Source organism: Lagenorhynchus albirostris, chromosome 8, assembly GCF_949774975.1.
Source record: "Lagenorhynchus albirostris chromosome 8, mLagAlb1.1, whole genome shotgun sequence".
Taxonomy (NCBI): domain Eukaryota; kingdom Metazoa; phylum Chordata; class Mammalia; order Artiodactyla; family Delphinidae; genus Lagenorhynchus; species Lagenorhynchus albirostris.
Window position 1 is genome coordinate 103,495,677 of NC_083102.1, and position 26,911 is coordinate 103,522,587.

Sequence of the window (26,911 nt, forward strand, 5' to 3'; positions counted from 1 at the left end):
GAGACGGCGCAGAGGGGGGCTTTGGACCAGGGACCTGCACCATCTCCAGAGGCCGGTTCTTCGGCCTCCGAGGGGGGGTCTTGCTGCCTCAGACCAAGGAAACGTTGGGTGCCTCTTTTCGTGGTCTGTAGTGAGTGCTGAGAGGTCCCTCCCCAAGCTTTAACCCTCCGACATCCTTGCCCCCTAATAGTGGGTCGGATGTGCCATGTCCCTGTGTGGAGGACGCACGTCGGAGACCTCGGGCCTGAAGCTGAAGTGTAAAGCTCTGCCCTCCTAGTGTCTCCAACTCTGGCCAGGAAGCAGGTCTGTGGTGGCTGATATTGGGCAATTTGGACGGTATTGAAATCCCAGGGCTTTTTTGAGAGGAAGGCCTTCTTTTGAATTAACCTAGACCTTCCTGTGCCTTGAAGTACCAACACTGGTATACTTTCTTTAAAAAAAATTGTATCTCGAGCCTCCAGAGGGGAAAACTGGCTAATACCTGCTTTTGTTCCTCTACCTGCTATTCCATTGTTTCCTAAATGATTTCGTAAAGACTACAGGGACAGCACAAGGAGTACGAAGACGGTGTTAGTTACCTACCGGCTCCTTCCCACCCCCTCCACCTTCTAGATGATTCTTAAGCTGCCCTAGAGATTCTTCCTCACGAGCGAGGTCTTGCTTCATCAATACAGGTTTCTGTAGGGAACTTCCTGGTGGTCCAGTGGTTAGAACTCAGCGCTTTCACTGCCGGGGCCCTGGTTCAATTCCTGGTTGAGGAACTAAGATCCTGCAAGCCGCCCAAGCACAGCCCAAAAGCATAAATAAAAATTTTTTAAAAGTCTAAACCTCTTAAAGAGGCTAAAAAGAAAAAGCACACAGGATTCTGAAATGAATTACTTGACATGGAGAAGACAGTTACAGTGGATGTTGGGCATGACAGCAGCCAGGGAGCCTCAGCCCTAGCACACAGGCGTTGTGGAGTCTGGGGCCAAGAGGAGGCGTCCAGCGCCCAGAAGCAGCACAAACACGGAACGGTTCGCCGGGGGGCGCGGGGGCGTGCTGACCAGCTGTACAGAGCAGAGGCAAAGCATCCCGGCTCTGGTGATAACACCGTGATGTTTGCTGCCTGCTCGCACCTGCCCGGAGGGAGCTTCACGTCACTCCATTTAATCATGATGAGAACCTAGGGGAAGGCGAGGCCCTCGCAGTACAGGTGAGGAGAGAGCGCCTGGAGATGGGCCAGCTGAGACTCCATGCCCCCCCCATGGGGGGCGCTTCTTAGGAAGCCCAGGTAGAACTTGGGAAATGGCTCAGGTGTGTTCCGCCCTCCCGTCTGACGGTGCCACCTGCCTTCACGCTCACAGCCAAACTCATGGCCTCTCTGGATCCCAGAGTCCAGACCCGTGGTCCCTAAAAGCCAGTCCTCTGACTACTGAGAAGTTGGGGAGACATCTTCTCTAGTGCATAGCAAAATGAAACAAATACAGACAGTGTGTTCAGCTTCCCATGAAGCTAATTGTGCTCATGGTAACAGGTTTATTCTTTAATCTGAGACTGTGTCCTTTTTACTTAACCTTAAAATAAACTGTACAGAAGTCTGATGGTCTGATCTACCGTTCTATCAACAATATTTTATAAACTATTGTTGATATGGTGGTAGATGAGTGGTTAATTTTTGGCGTGTGTGTGTGCTGTCTTATTTGGCAAATTCGTTGCCAAGCCTTAAGACAGTCACAGATTTTTTCCCCCAAATTTGATTGCTTTGTGAAATCTGAAAGAATGAAAGGCCCTGATATAGACCTTCTCTCTCATCCTCTTCCCTGCAAGGTGATCTCTCAAGTCTAGTGGTTCCCAGATTTTATTTTTATGTAGCAGAACCCTTTCCCCCTTCAGGCAAAATTTTGGATAATTCCTCAGTATGTGAAATAGACAAAAAGACTGAATTACATGGCATCTCAGGTTATTGGTAAATGGCAAAAAAAAAAAATCCAATCTCAGCAGCTCTAACAGCAAAGACGGATCCAGCTCAGACATGGCAGGTGGCGTGGCCCCATCATGACCTCAGCCGGGGAAGGGAAGGCAGAGCCAGGGGGTCTCCCATCCACAGAAATGACACATGTCACTCCCACTCACAGGCTCAGGTCCAGACTGCTCGCCTGGTCTGCCCCAGCCGCAGGGCCCAGGGAGAGTAAGCCCACCGTTTGACTCAAAAGCAGAGTCAGAAACTCCTGGCAGGCAGGCCAGTTACTAGCACACAGGTGCAGTTTCGATGTTTGTTCAGCGGCCGCTCTCAGCATCCCCGAAGCGCATCTCACCCTGAAGCCCTTTGGAGACCCGCCTGCCCCATCCCTTTCTGTCTCCCACCCACACGCTGTGCCACGTGGTGTGTGAGCAAGCCCCGGCCACCCTGTGTGAACTGCAAACACAGACACCTGTCTTTTCTACACAGACAGACAGAAACAAGGGGGAATTGAAGTACATGGAGAGTAGAAATGAAGGAAGGCACGTAAAACCCAGTCATTTTTAAAATGGGAAAACTGAAGACATGCTATGCATATCCACCTACTATTGTATTTTAAATCAAGATGAAATGGACATTCTTTGCAAAACCAGAAAAACCTTAAAATTGACTGAAAAACGCAGAAGGAGAAATTGAGCTACATTTTTTAAAAGAATGAGTTTCTCTAAGCTTTGAGGAGTATTCAAGCTCAGTGCTGTGTAAACTGTCACAGAACCAGGACTGACACCGTATGCTGAGGTTTTGGTCACCTTCACACTTCGGGGTTGTGCTGTCCTTTCAAATCCTGGTCGGACGTGGCATCTTAAGTAGACACTGCAATTTGTTCTTTTTTTTTAACATCTTTATTGGAGTATAAATGCTTTACACTGGTGTGTTAGTTTCTGCTGTATAACAAAGTGAATCAGCTATACATATACATATGTTCCCATATCCCCTCCCTCTTGCGTCTCCCTCCCACCCTCCCTATCCCACCCCTCTAGGGGGTCACAAAGCACGGAGCTGATCTCCTGTGCTATGCGGCTGCTTCCCACTAGCTATCTATTTTACATTTGGTAGCGTACATATGTCCATGCCACTCTCTCACTTCGTCCCAGCTTACGCTTCCCCCTCCCCATGTACTCAAGTCCATTCTCTATGTATGTGTCTTTATTCCGTCCTTCCCCTAGGTTCTTCATAACCTTTTTTCTTTTTTTTTAAGATTCCATATGTATGTGTTAGCATATGGTATTTGTTTTTTCTCTTTCTGACTTACTTCACTCTGTATGACAGACTCTAGGTCCATCCATCTCACTACAAACAACTCATTTTTTTTTCTTTTTATGGCTGAGTAATATTCTACTGTATATATGTGCCACATCTTCTTTATCCATTCAGCTGTCGATGGACACTTACGTTGCTTCCATGTCCTGGCTACTGTCAGTAGAGCTGCAATGAACATTGTGGTACATGACTCTTTTTGAATTATGGTATCCTCAGGGTATATGCCCAGTAGTGAGATTGCTGGGTCGTATGGTAGTTCTATTTTAGCTTTTTAAGGAACCTCCATACTGTTCTCCATAGTGGCTGTATCCATTTACATTCCCACCAGCAGTGCAGGAGGGTTCCCTTTTCTGCACACCCTCTCCAGCCTTTATTGTTTGTACACGTTTTGATGATGGCCATTCTGAGTGGTGTGAGGTGATACCTCATTGTAGTTTTGATTTGCATTTCTCTAATGATTAGTGATGTTGAGCATTCTTTCATGTGTTTGTTGGCAATCTGTATATCTTCTTTGGAGAAATGTCTATTTAGGTCTTCTGCCTATTTTTGGATTGGGTTGTTTGTTGTTTTGATGTTGAGCTTCATGAGCTGCTTGTAAATTTTGGAGATTAATCCTTTGTCAGTTGCTTCATTTGCAAATACTTCCTCCCATTCAGAGGATTGTCTTTTCATCTTGTTTATGGTTTCCTTTGCTGTGCAAAAGCTTTTAAGTTTCATTAGGTCACATTTGTTTATATTTCCATTTCTCTAGGCGGTGGGTCAAAAGGATCTTGCTGTGACTTATGTCATAGAGTGTTCTGCCTATGTTTTCCTCTAAGAGTTTTATAGTGTCTGGCCTTACCTTTAGGTCTTTAATCCATTTTGAGTTTATTTTTGTGTATGGTGTTAGGAGGGAGTGTTCTAATTTCATTCTTTTACATGTAGCTGTCCAGTTTGCCCAGCACTACTTATTGAAGAGGCTGTCTTTTCTCCATTGTATATTCTTGCCTCCTTTATCAAAGGTAAGGTGACCATATGTGCATGGGTTTACCTCTGGGTGTTCTACCCTGTCCCATTGATCTATGTTTCTGTTTTTGTGCCAGTACCATACTGTCTTGATTACTGTAGCTTTGTAGCATAGTCTGAAGTCAGAGAGCCTGATTCCTCCAGCTCCTTTTTTCTTTCTCAAGATTGCTTTGGCTCCTCGGTGTCTTTTGTGTTTCCATGCAAATTGTGAAATTTTTTGTTCTAGTTCTATGAAAAATGCCATTGGTAGTTTGATAGGGATTGCATTGAATCTGTAGATTGCTTTGGGTAGTATAGTCATTTTCACAATGTTGATTCTTCCAATCCAAGAACATGGTATATCTCTCCATCTGTTTGTATCATCTTTAATTTCTTTCATCAGTGTCTTATTGTTTTCTGCATACAGGTCTTTTGTCTCCTTAGGTAGGTTTATTCCTAGGTATTTTATTCTTTTTGTTGCAGTGGTAAATGGGAGTGTTTCCTTAATTTCTCTTTCAGATTTTTCATCATTAGTGTAAAGGAATGCAAAAGATTTCTGTGCATTAATTTTGTATCCTGCTACTTTACCAAATTCATTGATTAGCTCTAGTAGTTTTCTGGTAGCGTCTTTAGGATTCTCTGTATATAGTATCATGTCATCTGCAAACAGTGACAGCTTTACATCTTCTTTTCTGATTTGGATTCCTTTTATTTCTTTTTCTTCTCTGATGGCTGTGGCTGAAACTTCCAAAACTATGTTGAATAATAGTGGTGAGAGTGGGCAACCTTGTCTTGTTCCTGATCTTAGTGGAAATGTTTTCAGTTTTTCACCATTGAGAACAATGTTGGCTGTGGGTTTGTCATATATCGCCTTTATTATGTTGAGGTAAGCTTCCCTCTATGCCTACTTTCTGGAGGGTTTTTATCATAAATGGGTGTTGAATTTTGTCAAAAGCTTTTTCTGCATCTATTGAGATGATCATATGGTTTTTGCCCTTCATTTTGTTAAAATGGTGTATCACATTGATTGATTTTCATATATTGAAGAATCCTTGCATTCCTGGAATAAACCCCACTTGATCATGGTGTATGATCCTTTTAATGTGCTGTTGGATTCTGTTTGCTAGTATTTTGTTCAGGATTTTTGCATCTATGTTCATCAGTGATATTTGCCTGTAGTTTTCTTTCTTTGTGACATCTTTGTCTGGATTTGATATCAGGGTGATGGTGGCCTCGTAGAATGAGTTTGGGAGTGTTCCTCCCTCTGCTATATTTTGGAAGAGTTTGAGAAGGATAGGTGTTAGCTCTTCTCTAAATGTTTGGTAGAATTCTCCTGTGAAGCCATCTGGTCCTGGGCTTTTGTTTGTTGGAAGATTTTTAATCACAGTCTCAATTTCAGTGCTTATGATTGGTTTGTTCATATTTTCTATTTCTTCCTGGTTCAGTCTCGGAAGGTTGTGCTTTTCTAAGAATTTGTCCATTTCTTCCAGGTTGTCCATTTTATTGGCATAGAGTTGCTTGTAGTAATCTCTCAATGATCCCTGTACTTCTGCAGTGTCAGTTATTACTTCTCCTTTTTCATTTATACTTCTATTTATTTGAGTCTTCTCCCTTTTTTTCTTGATGAGTCTGGCTAATTGTTTACCAGTTTTGTTTATCTTCTCAAAGAACCAGCTTTTACTTTTATTGATCTTTGCTATTGTTTCCTTCATTTCTTTTTCATTTATTTCTGATCTGATTTTTATGATTTCTTTCCTTCTGCTAACTTTGGGGTTTTGGGGTTCTTCTTTCTCTAATTGCTTTAGGTGTAAGGTTAGGTTGTTTATTTGAGATGTTTCTTGGGGTAGGATTGTATTGCTATAAACTTCCCTCTTAGAACTGCCTTTGCTGCATGCCATAGGTTTTGGGTCATCATGTTTTCTTTGTCATGTGTTTCTAGGTAATTTTTTGATTTCCTCTTTGATTTCTTCAGTGATCTCTTTGTTATCAAGTAGTGTATTGTGTAGCCTCCATGTATTTGTATTTTTTACAGATTTTTTCCTGTAATTGATATCTAGTGTCACAACGTTGTGGTCAGAAAAGATACTTGATACAATTTCAATTTTCTTAAATTTACCAAAGCTTGATTTGTGACCCAAGATATGATCTCTCCTGGAGAATGTTCCATGAGCACTTGAGAAGAAAGTGTATTCTGCTGTTTTTGGATGCAGTGTCCTATATTTATCAGTTAATTCCATCTTGTTTAATGTATCATTTAAAGCTTGTGTTTCCTTATTTATTTTCATTTTGGATCATCTGTCCATTGGTGAAAGTGGGGTGTTTAAGTCCCCTACTATGATTGTGTTACTGTCGATTTCCCCTCTTATGGCTGTTAGTATTTGCCTTATGTATTGAGGTGCACCTATGTTGGGTGCATAAATATTTACAATTGTTATATCTTCCTCTTGGATTGATCTCTTGATCATTATGTGGTGTTCTTCTTTGTCTCTTGTAATAGTCTTTATTTTAAAGCCTATTTTGTCTGATATGAGAATTGCTACTCCAGCTTTCTTCTGGTTTCCATTTGCATGGCATATCTTTTTCCATCCCCTCACTTTCGGTCTGTATGTGTCCCTAGGTCTGAAGTGGGTCTCTTGTAGATAGCATATATAGGGGTCTTGTTTTTGTATCCATTCAGCCAGTCTATGTCTTTTGGTTGGAGCATTTAATCCATTTACATTTAAGGTAATTATCGATACATATGTTCCTATTACCATTTTCTTAATTGTTTTGGGTTAGTTAGTATAGTTGTTTTCCTTCTGTTGTGTTTCCTGCCTATAGCATTTACTATAAAGCTGGTTTGGTGGTGCTGAATCCTCTTAGCTTTTGCTTGTCTGTAAAGCTTTTGATTTCTCTATCAAATCTGAATGAGATCCTTTCTGGGTAGAGTAATCTTGGTTGTAGGTTTTTCTCCTTCATCACTTTAAATATGTCCTGCCACTCCCTTCTGGCTTGCAGAGTTTCTGCTGAAAGGTCAACTGTTAACCTTATGGAGATTCCCTTGTATGTTATTTGTTGTTTTTCCTTTGCTGCTTTTAATATTTTTTCTCTGTATTTAATTTTTGATAGGTTGATTAATATGTTCTTGGCGTGTTTATCCTTGGATTTGTCTTGTGTGGGACTCTCTGCACTTCTTGGACTTGATTAACTGTTTCCTTTCCCATATTACCTTTTTTTTTTTTTTTTTTTTTTTTTTTTTTGCGGTGCTTGGGCCTCTCACTGTTGTGGCCTCTCCCGTTGCGGAGCACAGGCTCCGGACGCGCAGGCTCAGCGGCCATGGCTCACGGGCCCAGCCGCTCCGCGGCATGTGGGATCTTCCCAGATCAGGCCAGGAACCCGTGTCCCCTGCATCGGCAGGCGGACTCTCAGCCACTGCACCACCAGGGAAGCCCCCTTTCCCATATTAGGGAAGTTTTCAACTATAATCTCTTCAAATATTTTCTCAGTCCCCTTTTTTTTCTCTTCTACTTCTGGGATGCCTATAATTCAAATGTTGGTGCATTTAATGTTGTCCCAGAGGTCTCTGAGACTGTCCTCATTTCTTTTCATTCTTTTTTCTTTATTCTGCTCTGCAGTAGTTATTTCCACTATTTTATCTTCCAGGTCACTTATCCGTCCTTCTGCCTCAGTAATTCTGCTATTGATTCTTTCTAGAGAATTTTTAATTTCATTTATTGTGTTGTTCATCATTGTTTGTTTGCTCTTTAGCTCTTCTAGGTGCTTATTAAACGTTTCTTGTGTTTTCTCCATTCTATTTCCAAGATTTTGGATCATCTTTTCTATCATTACTCTGAATTCTTTTTCAGGTAGACTGCCTATTTCCTCTTCATTTGTTTCGTCTGGTGGGTTTTTACCTTGCTCCTTCATCTGCTGTGCGTTTCTCTGTCTTCTCATTTTGCTTAACTTACTGTGTTTGGTGTCTCCTTTTCGCAGGCTGCAGGTTCGTAGTTCTTGTTGTTTCTGGTGTATGCCCCCAGTGGGTGAGATTGATTCAGTGGGTTGTGTAGGCTTCCTGGTGGAAGGGACCAGTGCCTATGTTCTGGTGGATGAGGCTGGATCTTGTCTTTCTGGTGGGCAGGTCCACGTCTGGTGGTGTGTTTTGGAGTGTCTGTGGACTTATTATGATTTTAGGCAGCCTCTCTGCTAATGGGTGGGGTTGTGTTCCTGTCTTGCTAGTTGTTTGGCATAGGTTGTCCAGCACTGTAGCTTGCTGGTTGTTGAGTGGATCTGGGTCGTAGCCCTGAGATGGAGATCTCTGGGAGAGCTTTCACTGTTTGATATTACGTGGAGCCAGGAGGTCTCTGGTGGACCAATATCCTGAACTCAGCTCTCCCACCTCAGAGGCTGAGGCCTGATACCCGACCAGAGCACCAAGACCCTGTCAGCCACACAGCTCAGAAGAAAAGGGAGAAGAAAAGAAAGAAAGAAAGAAAATAAAATAAAGTTATTAAAATAAAAAATAATTATTAAAAACAAAACAATTTTTAAGTAATTAAAAAAAGAAAGGGAGAAAGAAGAGAGCAACCAAACCAAAAAACAAATCCACCAATGATAACAAGCACTAAAAACTATACTATGAAAAAAAAAAACGAGAGAACCCTAGGATAAATGGTAAAGGCAAATCTATATAGACAAAATCACACAAAGAAGCATACACATACACACTCATAAAAAGAGAAAAAGGAAAAAAAAAAAATATATATATATATATATCTATATCTATATAGATATAGATATAAATATTGTTGCTCCCAAAGTCCACCATCTCAATTTTGGGATAATTCGTTGTCTATTCGGGTATTCCGCAGATGCAGGATACATCAAGTTGATTGTGGAGCTTTAATCTGCTGCTCCTGAGGCTGCTGGGAGAGATTTCCCTTTCTCTTCTTTGTTCACACAGCTCCTGGGGTTCAGCTTTGGATTTGGTCCCGCCTCTGCCTGTAGGTCACCTGAGGGCATCTGTTCTTTGCTCAAACAGGACCTGGTTAAAGTAGCAGCTGATTAGAGAGCTCTGGCTCACTCAGGCGGGGGGCGTGGGAGGGAGTGTATGGAATGCAGGGCGAGCCTGCGGCAGCGGCAGAGGCCAGCGTGACTTGCCACAGCCTGAGGCACGCTGTGTGTCCTCCTGGGGAAGTTGTCCCCGATCATGGGACCGTGGCAGTGGTGGGCTGCACAGTCTCCCGGGAGGGGAGGTGTGGAGAGTGACCTGTGCTCGCACACAGGCTACTTGGTGGCGGCAGCAGCAGCCTTAGCGTTTAATGCCCGTCTCCGTTGTCATGCTGATAGCTGTGGCTCGCGCCCATCTCTGGAGCTCATTTAGCCGGTGCTCTGAATCCCCTCTCCTCACGCACCCTGAAAAAGTGGTCTCTTGACTCTTCGGCAGGTCCAGACTTTTTCCCAGACTCCCTCCCGGCTAGCTGTGGTGCACTAACCCCCTGCAGGCTGTGCTCACGCCTCCAACCCCAGTCCTCTCCCTGCGCTCCGTCCTAAGCCCAAGCCTCAGCTCCCAGCCCCGCCCGCCCCAGTGGGTGAGCAGACAAGCCTCTCGGGCTGTTTAGTGCTGGTCAGCACCGATCCTCTGTGTGGAAATCTCTCCGTTTTGCCCTCTGCACCCCTGTTGCTGCGCTCTCCTCCGTGGCTCCAAAGATTCCACCCACCACCCTCCGTCTCCGCCAGTGAAGGGGCTTCCTAGTGTGTGGAAACTTTTCCTCCTTCACAGCTCCCTCTCAGAGGTGCAGGTCCTGTCCCTATTCTTTTGTCTCTGTGCTTTTTTTTTCTTTTGCCCTACCCAGGTACATGGGGACTTTCTTGCCTTTTGGGAAGTCTGAGTTCTTCTGCCAGCGTTCAGTATGTGTTCTGTAGGAGTTGTTCCACATGGAGATGTATTTCTGATGTATTTGTGGGGAGGAGGGCGATCTCCACATCTCACTCCTCTGCCATCTTGAAGGTCTCCCCTGCAGTTTGTTGTTCACTGAGTCTATATTCTTGTCTCTGGGACCAGAATTCCACTCAGCAGCTGTTTGAGTATGGGCCTGTTGGCAACAAAACTCTCTCCGTTTTTGTTTGGTATATTTTTATCTTCTTTTCATTATTGAAGGAACTTTTCACTGATGGTCAAATTCTTGGTTAGAGGTTATTTTCTCCTGCATTTCACCCATCCCATTGTCTTCTAACTCCCATCATTCAAGTTAAAAAGTCAACTGTTCCTCCTCTCATAGCTTCTGTGAAAGTAAAGTGTGTCTTCCTACGGTTGCTTTCAACATTTTCTCTTTGTCTCTGTTTTCCATGATGTTCCTGGGTGGTTTTGTTTATTTGTTTGTTCGTTTTTGTTTTGTTTTTATCCCACTCCTAGATTCTGTAGCTTGGTGGGGTTTTTTTAGTTTTGGAAAGTTCTTGGCCCTTATCTCAAACATTTCTTCTAAGCCGTTCTCTCTCTTCCCCTCTCATGGGAGTGCAGTTGTACCTGCGTTAGACCTTTTCATCATGTATGTTAACTTTAGAAACGAGTACTGCAGGGCCTCAAGCTGGAAATGAGCTTACATCCATAAAGGACAGTGAGGAGGAAGATGCAGCCCACTTGATACCTGAGTTTTCTCTTCCTGACCTTGTTTCTTTTCTGTGTGGTTTGAGTGGGTAATTGGGGAGCGTAGGTTGGGATGTTGGGAGTGTACGAGACTTTGCAGGACCCGTAGTGCTTATTTCCTGGGGAAATAAAGCACGAGCCACTGAGCTGCTTGGGCAGGAAGCCTGGTGGTTTAGGAAGAGCGCTGGTTTGGGAACAGGCTCCTACATTCAGATCCTGAATCGCTACTTTACCATGACCTTGAGCAACTTGCTTCACTTCTTTGTGTTCTGTTATTTGTAAAATGGGGATAGAGTACATATTTCGTAAAATGGAGAAGATTAAATAAAAGAGCAGCATAAAGCACTTAGAGCTTTGCCTGTAGCAACGTTCAGTAAGGTTGTTGTTCTTCTCTCATCGTTATTACGCTGTTACTGCCCTGCTTACTTTCTGCCCACCCAGGATCCCAGGACAGTCAGCGGTAACTGTCTATGGAGTGTTGGCGGTGGCAGGCCCCAGAGACAGTGCTCTGTTGGGTGTTTGTTCTTGAGTTCACCAGCCTGTTGGCAGGGATCGCTCATTGTTCTGTATGACTGTTGCCCCCCACGGCCGTGGGTTTGCCACATCTGGGGCTTTGGGGGCTTCCGAGGCCCCCCCGCAGTGGCTGACTGTGGCCTTCCTTTCCCCTTCAGTATGGAATGCTCCTTTACCAGAACTACAGAATCCCTCAGCAGAGGAAGGCCATGCTGTCCCCCTTCTCAACTCCAGTGGTAAGTGAAGCTGCCGGCCCCAAAACCAAGTTCCTTCTCAGCTGCTGCGTCAGCGTGTGCTGTGGACATCTCGTTTCCGACGAGGCTAGGCTGACCAGAGAAGCTGCAGAACGAGATTGTGCGTTTCAGAGAAGCCAGAATATCTCACCACCTTGCGTTTCCCAGAAGGTGGACCTGGTCGTCCCAACAGCGTGCCTGCCGGGAGCAGATTCCTCTGCCACCCTCACCCTGTCCCCACGTCTCCCCGCAGGGTTGCCTCAGTAGATGGCTCCATTTAAGGGCTCTCTAGTCACGTGCTCAGAAATGTCGACAGCAACTCTCAGCTCCGCTGAGGAGCCGCCTTCCCGCCTTCGCTTTTGTCCATTTCAGCTGTGGGACCTGCGGTGCTGTTGACCATGACGCTTAAGTCTTTCTCTGTGAGAATCGAGACTGTAGTGAGTCATCTTGTGTTCTCAGGATGGACTTTAGTTCCCAGAGGTGCAGAAATGCTTCATCCTCTCCAACTGTGATCTTAACAGCCCCTTGATGTCCATTCCTAGATGTCACACTATCCCACAGAGCGAGTCCCTGTGTTTCCCTGAACTAACTTACCCGACTCGGCTGTGGTGAGGGCTGGCTTGCACTTGACGTTTCCATTTCTTTGATGAGTTTTAGTGCACGTTCGGGACCCCGTGAAACACCACACAGTCCCAATCCTGTGGGTACCAGCAGCCTCACCAGTGGCCTTCGAATACCTCGAGAGGACTGGAACGTTTCTTTGTTCTTCTTGAGAAAAACCCAAGCCATTCTTAGTCCAGGGGTGTTTGCGGCACTGAGTGTTCCATCTGATCCTTAGAGAGTTGGGGTGGTGGAGGGACTTGCCCGTCCTCTCCTGCCCCCCAGGCACAGCTGTTCTTTGCCAGGGTTCCCACCTGCCCCCTGGCTGTTTCCCTGCATCTTAAGAACTCACGGCCTCTCGTTTCCAGCGCAGTGTCTCTGAGAACTCCCTTGTGGCCATGGATTTTTCTGGGCAAACAGGAAGAGTGATCGAGAACCCAGCTGAGGCTCAGAGTGCAGCCCTGGAAGAAGGCCACGCCTGGAGGGTAAGGCCATGGCCCTGTCCCGCCAGGACGGGCTCCCTCGCGGTGGCCACGCCACGCCTGGTCTGCCCCCCGAAGAAGGGCTGTGTGCTGGCGTCAGGGGGTGAGAGGCTGGGAGGGTGGGTGGCTGTGAGTTCTCAGCTGCAGGAAGCCTTGGCCCTCCTGGGCTCCTCCATGTACCCAGCACCCTGCCACTCCACCACCTTTGTCCCTGGGCTCCCGTGGGGGGAGGGGCAAGGAGCAGAGCCCTGGGTTCCCCCGGCTCGCAGCCCCGTTCCTGCTGGAGTCTTCCGGGCAGACAGAGCGTGAGGCCAGGTATTCCGAGTGTGGCTCGACCTCTATCTAGCTTCACAGCCTTGGACAGTCTTTTTACTCTGAGGCCCACGTTCCTAATCTCCAGATGGATGAATATCTCCCAACTTCCAAGCTTTTCTGAGCTTTAAAGACAGTGTACAAAACACAAGCCCACAACTCTGGCTCCGAAAGCCTCCCCCTCCTTCAGCCTCAGAGTGCGCAGAAAAGGAGAATGCACCCAAAGCCACGACCAGTGTTCAGACCTGCCCGAGTTCCCTGGAAAATCTCGTGCTTTTCTCCTAAGATGTATTGGGAATTTCACTCCATGTCTTGTGTGTGACAGACACGTCTCTGCTTCCATCCTGGAATCCTTAGAAATATACTAGGATGGGGATGCTTCTGGTTTTGTTTTTAACAACTGCCGCCTGTAAGCTGTCTGTCCTTGTGGTCACACGGGACTGAGGTGTCTGTCATTCCGTGGTCGAGGGCCCTGTCACCTGGCCAGCTCCGCGCCCCAGCTGTGTCCCAGGTGGCGTGCTGTTTGTGTCACTCCGCTGTCTCAGCGCTAACGCAGGGATTTCTTTTGCAGAAGCGAAGCACGCGGATGAATGTCCTCGGGAGCCAGAGCCCCCTCCACCCTTCCACCCTAAGTACAGGTAAACGCTGGCATCTTGGCCTGATATTTTTGTACATAAATAAAATTAAAAGAGCTCCCAACCCTCCCCGAGCTTCCCAACGTTGTCCAGGCCCAGAGCGCAGCACGAAAGCTGCGGCCACGGAAATCCGGGCCCCGTGTGGCCCTGAGTGAGCTCGCAGGGCAGCCGCTGTGCGTGGGCCCCAGGCTACCCACCTTTCTCTGTTTCCCGCAGTGATTCACAGGACACAGCACTGGTTTCACGGCAGGATCTCCAGGGAGGAGTCACACCGGATCATTAAGCAGCAGGGGCTCGTGGACGGGTAAGGGACACGACGGACAGGGTGGGCGTCTGCTGAGGGTCTGCTGGGCTCAGCTCCTCAGAGCATCCTGCCGTGGGGTGCGGGGCTGGGCAGCGGTTGCAGCCTCGTTCTAAGGAGGAGCAGTGTGCTCAGGGAAACGAGGATGCTGCAGGGTTTGCACAGCTACGGAGTGGAGAGAGGGATCGCAGTCCATTTCTGTCCACACGCTAAAATCATTCTCTACCTCCGTGATGAAATTCGAACAGATGAAGAACGCATGTTGCTTCTTTTTGATCAGTAAGGCAGTGGGCCAGTGGAAAACCGTATCTTCTTGCCTACACCTTTTGCTTTCTGCCTTATATCGTTGGCCGTTGCCCCAGCCACCCCAGATCTTAGTGACGCAGAGCAGCAAAGCTGTATCATTCCTCACAGTTAGGGCTGCTTGGGTGGCTCTTCCCACCCGGGCCAGCAGAACTCACGTGCCTGGTGGCCAGTGCTGGCCGTGGCTGGGTGCCGAGGTGCCTGGGCACAGGTCTCTGGCAGGTTAGCCTGGGTCCATCGTGGCCATCACGGGGATCCCAAGGGTAAGAGGTCAACCCCAGTGCACAAGCACTTCTCAGGGTGACACCCCCATGGTCAAGGCAAACCCGGCAGCCAGGCTCAGCATCACTGTGAATGAGAGGAAGCTGCCCCGGGTGTGGCTGTGGACATGTGAGTGGCCGTGACCGCGGCATGGTGCCTCCCGAGCTCAGCCCGAGTCATGCCTCCACCCCCACCCCCACCCCCACATAAAGAGGCCCAGACGAGTTAGTTGGATGCCCTGGTCCATCCTTGTCGTGGCTGCCTCTCCCTGGGTCTGCTCAAAAGACAGGCTCTCGGGAGCTGCTCAGCTCACAGCAGTCCTTTTGTTCTTCACATCCTTCATCTTTAAAAAGTTTTATCATGGAACTCTAAAACTTCACATGAGGGAGGAGAGGGTGAGGAACCCTGTCTACCTCTTGCCCAGCTTCAGAATTTGCTCACCTGAGCTGGTCTCTTCCCCTTCCTACATTTTTATTATTTTTTTCTCCTCTTCTCCTCTTTGCCTTACTCTCCTTCCTTCTAACTTTTCCCACTTTTCTTCCTCTACTTTTCCTTCTTCTGAGCTGTTTTAAAGGAAACCCCCGACGTTCGGAATTTTTACCAGTAACTGTATTTCAGTGAGTGTCTGAAAAATAAGGACCCTTTTCTTCTGAGACAACCGCACTATCGTCGTTGCATCTAAAATAAACAAGAATTTCTTAGTGTCCTCAGAAGTCCCATCACGTTCACTCACATGAAAGTCCTTTAAATGTAGTTGGTCTAAAGCAGGATCTCCCCGTGGCGTCTGGTTGAAGTGTCTCTGTCTCCCTTAATATAATAGTAGTCTCCCCACCACTCCATTTTCTTTCCTTTTTTTTTTTTTTTATATCTTTCCTTTGTGGAAGAAGTAGGTCATTTGCTAATTGTGTACCTGTGGTTTCTTTGACTGTGTTCCTCTGTCTCCCTCGTTTCCTGTAAAGTGTGGGCAGAGGCTTGGTTAGACTCAGAGCCTTCTTCCGAGAAGGCTTCTGCAGAGCTTCGGGGCTGCATGTCTGTACTGCCCACTTCCTCATCCCGGGCTGGGCGGGGGTCTGGCGTTGTCAGCCGGGCCCCCAGTCCAGCTCCCAGCCCCCTACACCGACGGGTCTGAGCCACTGAACCCGCCCAGGTTTATTGTTTCATTAGAGGTCACAGAGTCATTGTTTTCTAATTCTGTTATTCCTTCATCATTCCTTAGCTAAAATCCTTTTCCTTGTCACAGATTTGTTTTTCTGGGAAAGGTAGCTAAGTGCTCGGTTTTTCTCTTTGTCAGTTTTCAGGATCACGGTTTGGTGTTCTGCCATCTTCCGGTGCTTACAAATGAGGTGTTCCGTTTTGGTTTTTAACTCTCATGATGAACTTAGATACTATGTGTTTAATTTGTTTCAATCCAAGCTTAAAGTTCTTCATGTTCCCTATGCCCTCTTTTTGTCCCATGGGGCAGGCCTCTTTCAAGTTGGTTCCTGAGTTCTTTTGACCCAACACTAATAGCGTTTGCTTTCTGGTGTGACACATTCTCTTAAGGGCCCTAATTCTTTGTCGTGGAAAATGGCGTCTGGAAACCAAATCGGTAGGTCTTTTCCATGGACAGAACTAGGACATAGGCTTTTTAAACTGAAAAATAGATTACAGGTTCACATTGATATTGCCAGTTCAAATGGAAAATTACAGGGTGTGTACGCCTTTGATTTTATTGTCTCTCTCTTCTCTTCCTCTGAAAAATCTTACTAATGACAGTCGCTTACTTATTTGTTTCACCTCACTCTGTACTTGTCTGCCGTACCCCACATCACATCATGAAAATATTGATAATATGACTTCAGTACTACAGAATTCACACGTCTTTGCAGCCCTTTTGATCCTTAAGGAATAGTCCAGGCAGGTCATGTTAAAGTACCAACCCTAAGGTAATGCTTCTCCGTGGTTCCACCACCAAACTGCCACGTCTTCAGGTTCATTCCTCTGTTTCTGATTTTTGTTAAGTGGATCTGATTTATTTCCTCTTCCGTTCAATGCTGCTTTTAAAACTATGTAAAACATTGCCTTGGTTCCAAAGTCAAAAGGTATAAAACCAGGTACTTTGCCTGGTGACTCTGCTCTGCCCCCAACTCCACAATGGGTAAACATTTTCATCAGTGTTTGTTTATCGTTCTGTTGTTTCCTTTTAAAAATATAAGCAAAACCCATTTGTTTCTGTAGTCTGCCTCATCTTAATGAGGGCATGTACTGGCCACAGAGGTCCAACCCTGAGTGTAGCTGCAGCCTGAGGATGCTGGGGTGGGATGGCCAGGAGGGCTGCCCCCTTCCTTGTCCCCTGCTGGGTTCTCTTTCACACGATAGAGCTTCATTGTTTCCAGGCTTCTGTTATGACACACTGTGCCCCATCTTCATGTTTTTGCTAGTGTCTCTTTGCTGGTGAGTTCGAAGAAGTGGGAGCGTTGAACGGAGGCTGGGTCTCTAGCATATGATTAAGGGCTAGTTTCATTTCCAATCCTTTTTGTGTTGCTGAACTGTTGGTACATACTTGCCCAGTTTTCTACACCCATTTTTTTTGTATATACTGTTTTTTTTAATTAATTTTATTTATTTTAAATTTTGTCTGCTTTGGGTCTTCGTTGCTACACGCAGGCTTCCTCTAGTTGCAGCGAGCGGGGGCTGCTCTTCATTGCGGTGTAGTTGTGGCTTGCGGGCTCTAGCACGCACGCTCAGTAGTTGTGGCGCACGGGCTTAGTTGCTCCGCGGCATGTGGGATCTTCCCAGACCAGGGATCGAACCCGTGTCCCCTGCATTGGCAGGCGGATTCTTAACCACTGCGCCACCGGGGAAGCCCCTACATCCATTTTTTACAAACATTTTTTTCCCAGGTTGTCTTTTGTCTTTTTGACTTAGCTGATGGGGGTTTGGGTTTTGGTTATACAATTTTTCTAAGTATGGTCAAGTTTATCTTTTCTGTCCTTTAGCCTGTATCCTTCTGGATTTTTGAGTCATAGTCATATAAGTTTTTCCTGCTTCTCAGTCACAAAGGAGTTTGCTCATGTTATCCTCTAGAGCTTGTATTGTTTCTCTGCTCCCTTCCTTCCTTCCTTTTTTTTCATGATTACTTCCTCCTTTTTTGCTTGTTCATTTTTGTGTGTTTAGATCCCAGGTACATTTCAGAATTTATTTATCCCGGTGCACTGTTTAAGGATGGATCCCATTTTTTTCCCCATGTGGCTGTACAGTTGTTCCAAACGACTTATTTAAAATGTCGCTTGATCATAGAACAGTCCCTTTTAGAGCCTTAGAGATGACCCCTCCTGACTACAAACAAGATGCTTCCCCTCTGAACTTTCTGCCTAAGAGAGAAAAGCCTACCCTCCGAAATTCCTCTCTTAGTGATGTTCTTTGCCTGTAGGTTTGTGTGTGTCTCCAGGGCTTCAAGGACAAGATGCTTACCCATTACAGCCCTAAATCCTATCCAAAGTGAGCCCTCAGATGTTCTCGTGGTGTCCCATTTACTGTATCACCTGTGAGATTCGTTCCAAGGAAGCCAAGTGGGTTTGCTTACCAGGTGACGTAAGTCATAAGCCAGTAATTCAAGAGGCAAGTGTGAGTAGAAAGGAAAGGTGCTTTAATCAGAAGAAAAGCCAGCAATCTGGGGAGAAGGTGGACTCATGTCCTAAGACCAACTCTGAAGATTCTGCTCAGCCATGACAGTTTTTAAAGGGAAAAACGGTGACAGGTGGAGAGGAAGAATCCCAGTGAGTCATCGAGGCAGGAGGTTGGGTTCTGCATCCTTCTCCATTGCATGCAGACTGACTGATTCTTCAGATGTTATCTTGCCAAGTGATCTGCCTGCAGTATTGCTAAGGGGGCTGTTGAGGGTAGAGAGCCAGTCATTTTTTAACTGCTTCATTCTTCATTCTTACCTCTTTTTATCCAGGAAAAGAATCAGCAGGTTAGACAAGGCACGGTGTGCGTTCAGAAGAGCATAGGTCAGGAGTGAGTTTCAACTGCCTAGTGATTCATTCCTGTAATTAGGTTCTTTTAACATTAGAGGGGGACAGAAATGGGCCAACAGGAAAGGGGCAAAAGAGCTGCTTTTGACGATGCCAGAGAAGTGAAGGTTCCACAGGACGTGTCACTTGGTGCCGCGGCCACAGCATCCCTCCGGGGCCCCAGGGCGGTGGCACCTACATCCCTGAGGGGCTGACACATCAGGCTCAGGAAGGGGACGCGGGGGACCAGTGTGTTTTGAAGAAGCTTCCCCAGTGGTTGTGAGCTCAGGCCCAGCCGGCCCACTTTGCGTTAAAAGGAGCTGTCCTCGGGCAGGGGAGCCTGGGGCGGACAAACCGTGTCTGTCTTTCAACTTTTCCTGGAGTCTAGCGCCAGTTGGTGAGGTTGCCTCTGTCCAGCCTTGGTGAGAAGTGCGGGCATCCCTCTGCCACCTTTGCTCCCCCCGCCTGCCTTGTTTCTGTCTGTCCTCCCTGGGGTCTGAGTTGCGTCTAAGGTTATCATTTTCAATCCCAACATCCGGCTGCTGGCGCTCTAGCAAACCAAAAGGCAGGGTGACGGGACATCGCCTGAGGTGTCATTGCAGTGATGCCACATCGTCCGTTCATCCCCTTGTGCAGGGCGGAAATGTGCTGGGAAAACAAGGTAAATTAAATCATCAATTCCTAGTCGTTACCCCTCCCTGCAGAGGTAATGGAGGGAAGCCAACGTAGAGAGTCAGACAACAAGCAGAAAATAGGGCTGGAAGGCAGGCCAGGACAACCGTTACAAAACCCCGCTTCCTAGACCTTTAGCCTCAAGTCACTGATGGAGTTGGGGTGAGGGGGGCCGGGAAGAGACAGCAGAGCCTGCAGGCAACCCGTGAGGCGGCTCTGAAGTCCGCTGGGTCCGGGCACCCCCCGCAGGTGACCTGTGCGCGCGTGCAAGCACGGGTCTGTGCACACGTGTACGTGTGTGCGTGTTGCGCTCGCACCCCCGGGCCTGCGGGGCCTGCCGCGGGGCCGGCACTCGCTGGCTGCCCGCTTCCTTCCCCTCTTTCCGCTGACAGCCCATCCCAGAGCCTGGGACGGAAGGAGCTTTTCAAGGGGCCAGTCCCGCGCTGTGGGCCCCCCTGCGGATCTTCCCCCGGGGCTCCTGCTGGGACCTGCGGCGTTTAAGGCTCTGTGCCCCCCGTCCCGCCCCTGCCTCATTCACACTCAGGGTCAAGCCCCGCCACCCCCTTCTTGTCCCCTGTGCCTGTCTGTCATGAGCTGGTCCCTCTGTCCGTGCCCCAGGCCCCTCCGCTGGGTGGAAGGCAACGTCTTTGTCAAGACTTGAGTTCTTTGCAGCTCTCCCTCCCCTGGGGCAGAGCGGGGTGCCGTCCCAGGGCTAACGCAGCCAGCTCAGAAAAGCGTAGGGTGCTCACCGGCCACGGAGGAACCACCTGCACGCTTGCTACTGCTGTGCCGGCGCTCCTCCCTGGTTTCTGCTGCTGTGTGACCTTGGAGAAGTTGCCTGACTTCTCTGGGCCCTGCTGCCCTCACTGTAAAATGGGGACAGTGACAGGGCCACTGTGAGTCCTGAGCGAGGCAGTGTGTGCAGTGCCAGGACTGCCACACACCTGAGCTGTGCTATCGCTCTGATCTCCCTCGGCCCCTTTGTGCTTTCGTGAATGGACACGTGAGCCTTGGCTCCAGTCCTCACGTTCCTCAGAACTTTCATTCCATGCTCCATTCCGATGACCTAAGCAGAGGCATCCGTGGCATGTTAGCCCCCAGCCTGGTCTCTGCAGTAGCCATCCCCTGGCCTGCCCCGAAATCTCTGCGCCTGTGGTTTGCCGGTGGCGATCACCAATGTCTCCAGTGTCCACACTGACCACACAACAGCCCTGAGCGTGTAGATGGTCCTGCAGGAGAGGCTGGCAAGGCAGCAGCCTGTGATCTGAAGCTCCCGAGTGTCAGATCCAGGAATCTCGCTGACTCCTAGGCCCTACCCCCTTTCCCCCGTGTGGACGACCGTTAGGCAGGACCTGTAACCCCAAGCCGGCGGGGCAGCCTCAGGATCTCCCGGGTCACACCCCAAACTGGAAGGCAGGCGGGCAGCGTCCTCCTTGGGGCTCAGAAGGAAGCATCAGGGGATTCATTGAGGGCTCAGGTGAGGAAGCACAGCCCCAGCTTCTCCTCCGGGAAGATCGAGCCCTGCCCATCCCCAGGTTTCTGCTAGTGAAACACTCAGAGAAAAGGGCGCGGACTGGGAGGCGCAGACGCGCAGCCCTGCCCAGGAGAGGAGCTGGCCCTCTCGTCTTCCTGCCCTCGGGCTCCGCCGACACCGAGCGGGTCACACAGGGGCCCGGCTCCAGCTCCGAGGCCCCATGTCTCCCGCCCGCCTGGCCCAACGGTGCAGTTGCATCCCGGTTCACACCTCCAAGGTGTGTCCTGCAAAATGCTATCAAAGAGGGGCTGGTATGTAATAAAAGATGCTGTAAAGAGTCAGGGAAGATAGGAAAACTCATGCTGGGGCCCTCAGGGTGTCGGGATGAATATCTACATTCTAAAGCCTCCAAGACGTCCTGTAGTGAAATAAACCGTTTTTACCTTTTATAACATGGGATTTCCCAGGCTTATGTAACTGCCTTCCCTCTGACATTACAATCTAGAAACTGACGGTTTAGCTGTTTACCACCATTTGGTGTCTAATACCTTTAAAGTATGTTTCCTCTCAGGACATTTCTACTTTGTCTCTGGGATCAGGGCCTCTTCCTTTCTAAAGAATAACTTGGTCTTCCCATCTGATTCCAGATTTGTTCTGGAATCATTGTAAAAGCAATGACTTATGCTTCTTGGTGCTATTCTAAGTTTTAAAGTAATTTTTTAGTTAGAGTATAATTGATTTACAATATTGTGTCGGGTTCAGCTGTCCAGCATAGCAATTCAGTCTTTTTGCAGATTGTACTCCATTGTAGGCTGTTACAAGGTAATGGGTATAATTCCCTGTGTTCCACAGTGCATCCCTGTCACTTATTTAATTTTGTACATAGTAGTTTGTATCTGCTAATCCCATACCCCTAATTTGTCCCTCCTCCTTCCCTCTCCCCTTTTGGTAACCACGAGTTTGTTCTCTGTGTCTCTGAGTCTGTTTCTGCTTTGCACATATATTCATCTGGATTAGTTTTTAGATTCCACATACAAGCGATATCATACAGCACTTGTCTTTCTCTGTCTGATGTATTTCACTGAGCATAATACTCTGTAGTCCATCCACGTTTCTGCAAATGGCAGAACTTCATCCTTTATCATGGCCGAGTAACACTGCATTGAATATGTGTGTATATGTCCCACATCTTCTCAATCCAGTCATCTGTGGATGGGTACTTGGGCTGCTCCCATATCTTGGCTATTGTAAATACTGCTGCAGTGAACGTTGGGGTGCATGTATCTTTTCAAATTAGTGTTTTCATTTTTTCCATCTATATGTGTCTAGGAGTAGAATTGCTAGAGCATAGGGTAGTTCTATTTTTAGTATCTAAGGACCCTCCATCCTGTTCTGCACCGTGGCTGCACCAATTTACATTCCCACCGACAGTGCAGGAGGCTTCCCTTCTCTCCACAGCCTGGCCATCACTTGTTATTTGTAGACTTTCTGATGTAATTTCAAAATGTAGAACATTTGCAAGAATCATATAATGGATTCTCCTGTATACGTGTTACCTGGGCACCTGAGTCATAAACATTGTAGCACCTTTGCTTTGTCATGTTCTCTCTCTCATTTTTTTATCAGAACCGTTTAGGAGTCAGTTGTAATTATTTCAATATAAAATTTCTAAAAACAAGGACTTCTCTTAGGCAGCCACAGTATCATTATAAAAGGTAGGAAATTAAACGTGAATGCGGTTCGGTCACCTGACATCCACTTAGATTTTACCAGGGGTCCTGGCTGCATCCTTCATCACCAAGGAAAAGAACTTCTTGGCCTCAGCACCGCCCTGGACCAGCACGTGTCCTGTCTTCCTTTGTGTCTTGCCACTTGGAGGAGCCAGTGAGGACAGAACGTGCCGGGTTTGGCCGTCTGCTCACTCCCTGGAGGTGACGCTGGGTCACCTTTACTGCATCCCGTCAGGAGGTGCTGGGGTGGATTGTCTCATTCCTGGTGGTGGTAACTCGAATACCTGAAGGTGGTATCCGCCAGGTTTCTCTATTGGAAGGTTACTGTGTGTCCCTCTGTCATAAACGTTAGGCGGTAGATGCTGAGACTATGAAAATATTCCGTTTCTCATCCAACTTAGGTGCTGGTTTCAGCATCTATTAAAGAGCTCCTTAATCAAGTGGCCAAACAGTGGTTTTCTAATTCATCATCCTCCTCTGTTTATTTAGCTGGCTTTCTGCTCTTAGGAAGAGCTTTTATTCCTCCCCTGTGATTCATTTATCACACCCGTGCGCACTCATGGACTCTTGTTTTGGTCTGTGGGTTATAATCCGCCCGTTCTGTTAAGGTACTTGGGCGCCCCGATTGGCCACATTGCCTCTGGGGCCAGCACAAAGTGTACCAGCGTCACCTGTACCTTCCCTGCCTCAGCCCTAGAGGTGCGCTGTCCCCAAGGAGCCCTGGTTCCTTTCAGTGGAGAGTGACAGAAAGCACAGTCTGGATGAGGAGGGTGGTCTAGCTCTCCAGCTCACTCAGCTCCCCAGACCTCCTGAAGCATCATATATACATACAGATTCATATATATATTCAGTCTGGACTTGCTGAATTAACAGTCGATTGACTCTTTCCATTCCCAGGCTTTTCCTCCTCCGTGACAGCCAGAGTAATCCAAAGGCATTTGTCCTCACGTTGTGTCATCATCAGAAAATTAAAAATTTCCAGATCTTACCTGTAAGTATTGATGTTTTTCACACTAATTCTTATTCTTCTGTGTGCCGGTTTTGTTCTTAGTGCAATTTTCAAGGTCTCAACTAAGCAGACTATGAAACAGTAAACATCAGACAGTTTCAAGCTCACCGGTGAGATCCTTTCAAGAGTTTCTTGAGAGGTTGGTTCTTTGAGCTTGGGAACGGTGTTTCCCTAGAAGAACACTGAAAGTGGTGGCGTTGTACTGTGGCCCCGACACGCCTGTGTAGCTCATAGGTGCCCCCGAGACAGCACCCGATGGGAAGAGCAAGGTCAGGTGATGGGCAGACACAGAGCAGAGCTGTTAGCCCAGGACCTGGTGCGGGAAGGATCACGTGTGGCTGTGCAGACGCGTGCTGTTGGCCACTTAATCTCAGGATTTGTCTGATTTGTGCTGTAGAAAACTGACCCGTGGCCCCCAAAGAGAAGTGTTAATCCTTCCACTGGGTCCTTGGATCAGAAAACAGATTCTCCCTTTGAACAGTTTCAAAAGCCTCGTTATTGAATATGATGTATTTGTCAACACCACTCTCTTAAAGGATGATGGTTAGATTTGCCGAATGTAACTGACCTCTTCCATGTGCCCAAGTTCAGATTCTAGTTCACGATTTGGGTGTTGTGTGGGAGACAGTTGTCAGCACCTCCGAGAATGCGTAGTCCCGTTGGGGCTGAGATGCACAAATTGAATACCAAATGTCTTATGTACACTGTACGTATAGATGTGGTTGTATAGAAGTGGTCAATTCTGCAGGTAATAACAGCTCTCGTGAAATGTTTCCTCTGGAACCCGGACCTGGGAAATATGCTGCTGAACGAGGGTGGCCAGATATAAGTCTGTCCTTTACAGAGTGAAGGCCTGAGAAGGCTTGGACCAAATGCATCCGTTTCACGTAGTGGGACCTGGCGTTTTTCAAGGGTGCTTGAGCCCAGGACTTCGTACCGCCCGTCTGGAGAGTCATGCAGGCACCGGAGGCATGAACGGGAGGGGAAGGGCAGGCAGGGCTGGCTTTGGTGACCTGGGGGCAAGCAGCCTGCCTGGCACTGTCTGTTGAAGTCGCTTCCTGCTGTGCCCAATGCCCTCACTGTATAAACGAGGAAAATGAGACCCTCCCAGCTCTCAGTGGCCTGTCCTGGACCACCGGGAGGGACAGACTGTGGGTTACAGCCCAGGCTTCACAGATTCCACAAAACATGGTAATAAGCAAACCTGGGGACTGTTGTTCACGGGAGAGTGCCCCATCCACAGTCCTTTTTGTTTTCCTCCTGCATTGTATTATTGACCAGATGTTATTCTCTTAGCCTCAAATATGAAATAAAATGAAAAAGTACTGGCCAGCAGAATATGTAATACCATTGTCCCAAATAACCCCAAATCCTAGAATTATCAGACAGACAGGAACTTGAGAAGTGTAGCAACGAGAATGCAGCCTCAGGGCTTAAACACAGGCCGTGGGTGTGCTTGGGGCTCCAGAGTTTGTGGATTAAGAAGTGGTTCTTAGTTTATGCGTCCACACAGGTTTAAGGCTAACTTCCTCTGTGTGAACAGTGCAGGGCAACTTTCCTGACCGCAGTGTATTGCAGTCATTGATCTCAAAATTCATTCAGTTAAAATCGATGTGAATTCATTTCTGGGAGATATTGTAGATGTCCTCCATTTTAAGAAAAATAGCCACCAGATATTCCATGACCTGGGCCAGGTTCTTCTCCTACATGATCTCATTAATCCAACATTTGCTTTGTAATAGAGCAAAGTGAACGTCAGAGGGGTGAGGGAGGTTGCCTGGGGTCCTACTGTGAGAGCCCAGGGCTGTGTACTCTTACACGAGCATGCTGTATGCGTGGATACTCACAGGTTAACTGGTCAACCTCACCCTCCTCCGTGGGCTGTGCTGAGTGCACGGACACTCACAGGTTAACTGGTCAACCTCACCCTCCTCCGTGGGCTGTGCTGAGTGCACGGACACTCACAGGTTAACTGGTCAACCTCACCCTCCTCCGTGGGGTGTGCTGAGTGCATGGACACTCACAGGTTAACTGGTCAACCTCACCCTCCTCCTCCATGGGGTGTGCTGAATGCATGGACACTCACAGGTTAACTGACCAACCTCACCTTCCTCCGTGGCATGTGCCGAGTGCACGGACACTCACAGGTTAACTGGTCAACCTCACCCTCCTCCTCCATGGGGTGTGCTGAATGCGTGGACACTCACAGGCTAACTGGTCAACCTCACCCTCATGAGCACATGAGCCAGGAGGAGCTTGGGGTTCTTGCCCATGACCAACTCAGGAGCAGGGGACCTTCTCTGCCCGGCAGCTTAGGGACCTGGCAGCACCCAGCACAAACCCCTCGCCCCCTCACCTCCTGCCCTGACGTTTTCTAGCTCACCTCGCCAGCTCCACGTGTGTCCCTTAGAGCCTCACTACGGGTGGACAGCACTAATCCTGACTCTGGGGCCTGTTCTGTCCCAGAGCTGTGGCCTCTGACTTGGCAGGTCTTCTTGTGTCTCTCTAGTGCGAGGATGACGGGCAGACCTTCTTCAGCCTTGACGACGGGAACACCAAATTCTCTGACCTGATCCAGCTTGTTGACTTTTACCAGCTGAACAAAGGGGTCCTGCCTTGCAGACTGAAGCACCACTGCATCCGCGTAGCCTTATGACCTCAGGTCTACCCTGGCTGCAGGCTGGAGGACGCTGACACTGGAGTGAAGAGGTCTGTGCATCGTTCGGAACACAAGTCTGTCTGCACCTCGGGGCTCGGAGCAAGTTGGGTGCGTTCAGCGCTGACCGACCACGATCGACTGGTTTGTTGGACTTGACGATGATTTGCTGCTGCAGATCCAGCAGGGCCGCGCCCCTCTCGCTGGCCTCATCGGGGAGGTCGGAAGACAGCAGACTCGAGCATAAACTGGAATGATGGTCTTGGCTGGGCCGTGGAGGCACACGAGCTGGAGAGAAGTGATTGGAAATGAACTCTCGCCCTGGAATAATCTTGACAATTAAAACTGATATGTTTACTTTTTTGTATCGATCCCTTTTTTGCACTCCTTGTTTTCAACATGGTATTCAGCTTATGGCAAGAGGGGCCGTGGCTTTTCAGTCTGTGCAAGATGCAAAGACAGTTGCGAAGGGGTAGCCCCAGAGGCTGTTTGCAGAGGGTGGTGCCCACCTTCTGCAGGTCACTCCCAGGCAACCGGCACCCTAGCCCTCCCCAGTTTCCTTGGAAGCTTTTTTGATACAAAAGGTGTTCCTGTGGTAGGCATGTGGCATGCTCTGTGGCCAGGCAGGCGGCGTGGTCAGCCAGCCCCTGCGCTGAGCACGTGCCCCTTCTCACGCTGTCACCTGATTCCACGTGCTGTGCCCTGCACACTGCAGGTGGCTTGTTCCTTGGAAAACACCACGCAGGGCTGAGTGGTTGCCCGTAGTTGGCCGCAGGCCCGCCTGCCTGAGACACAGTGGGTACCCACCACCCACCCATGGTGGACACCAGGCCGCTTGGCCCAGCTGCAGCCCTTCCAGCCTGTTCT

The 26,911-nt window shown here is 48.1% G+C and overlaps 1 protein-coding gene across 7 annotated transcripts in view; it reads left to right on the top strand.

Annotated features, from left to right (window-relative positions):
* The window catches only part of GRB10 (growth factor receptor bound protein 10), a 196,562-nt gene extending 170,161 nt beyond the window's left edge, over positions 1 to 26,401 (top strand). For all 7 annotated transcript variants that reach the window (XM_060157514.1, XM_060157512.1, XM_060157515.1 and 4 more), the window contains 6 exons: positions 11,540 to 11,617; positions 12,583 to 12,699; positions 13,580 to 13,646; positions 13,860 to 13,947; positions 23,277 to 23,370; positions 25,898 to 26,401. In XM_060157514.1, the coding sequence (XP_060013497.1) occupies positions 11,540 to 11,617; positions 12,583 to 12,699; positions 13,580 to 13,646; positions 13,860 to 13,947; positions 23,277 to 23,370; positions 25,898 to 26,044 (591 nt within the window). In that variant the 3' untranslated portion in view covers positions 26,045 to 26,401. The remainder of the gene's footprint in view (positions 1 to 11,539; positions 11,618 to 12,582; positions 12,700 to 13,579; positions 13,647 to 13,859; positions 13,948 to 23,276; positions 23,371 to 25,897) is intronic.
* Positions 26,402 to 26,911: the final 510 nt, after the last annotated feature.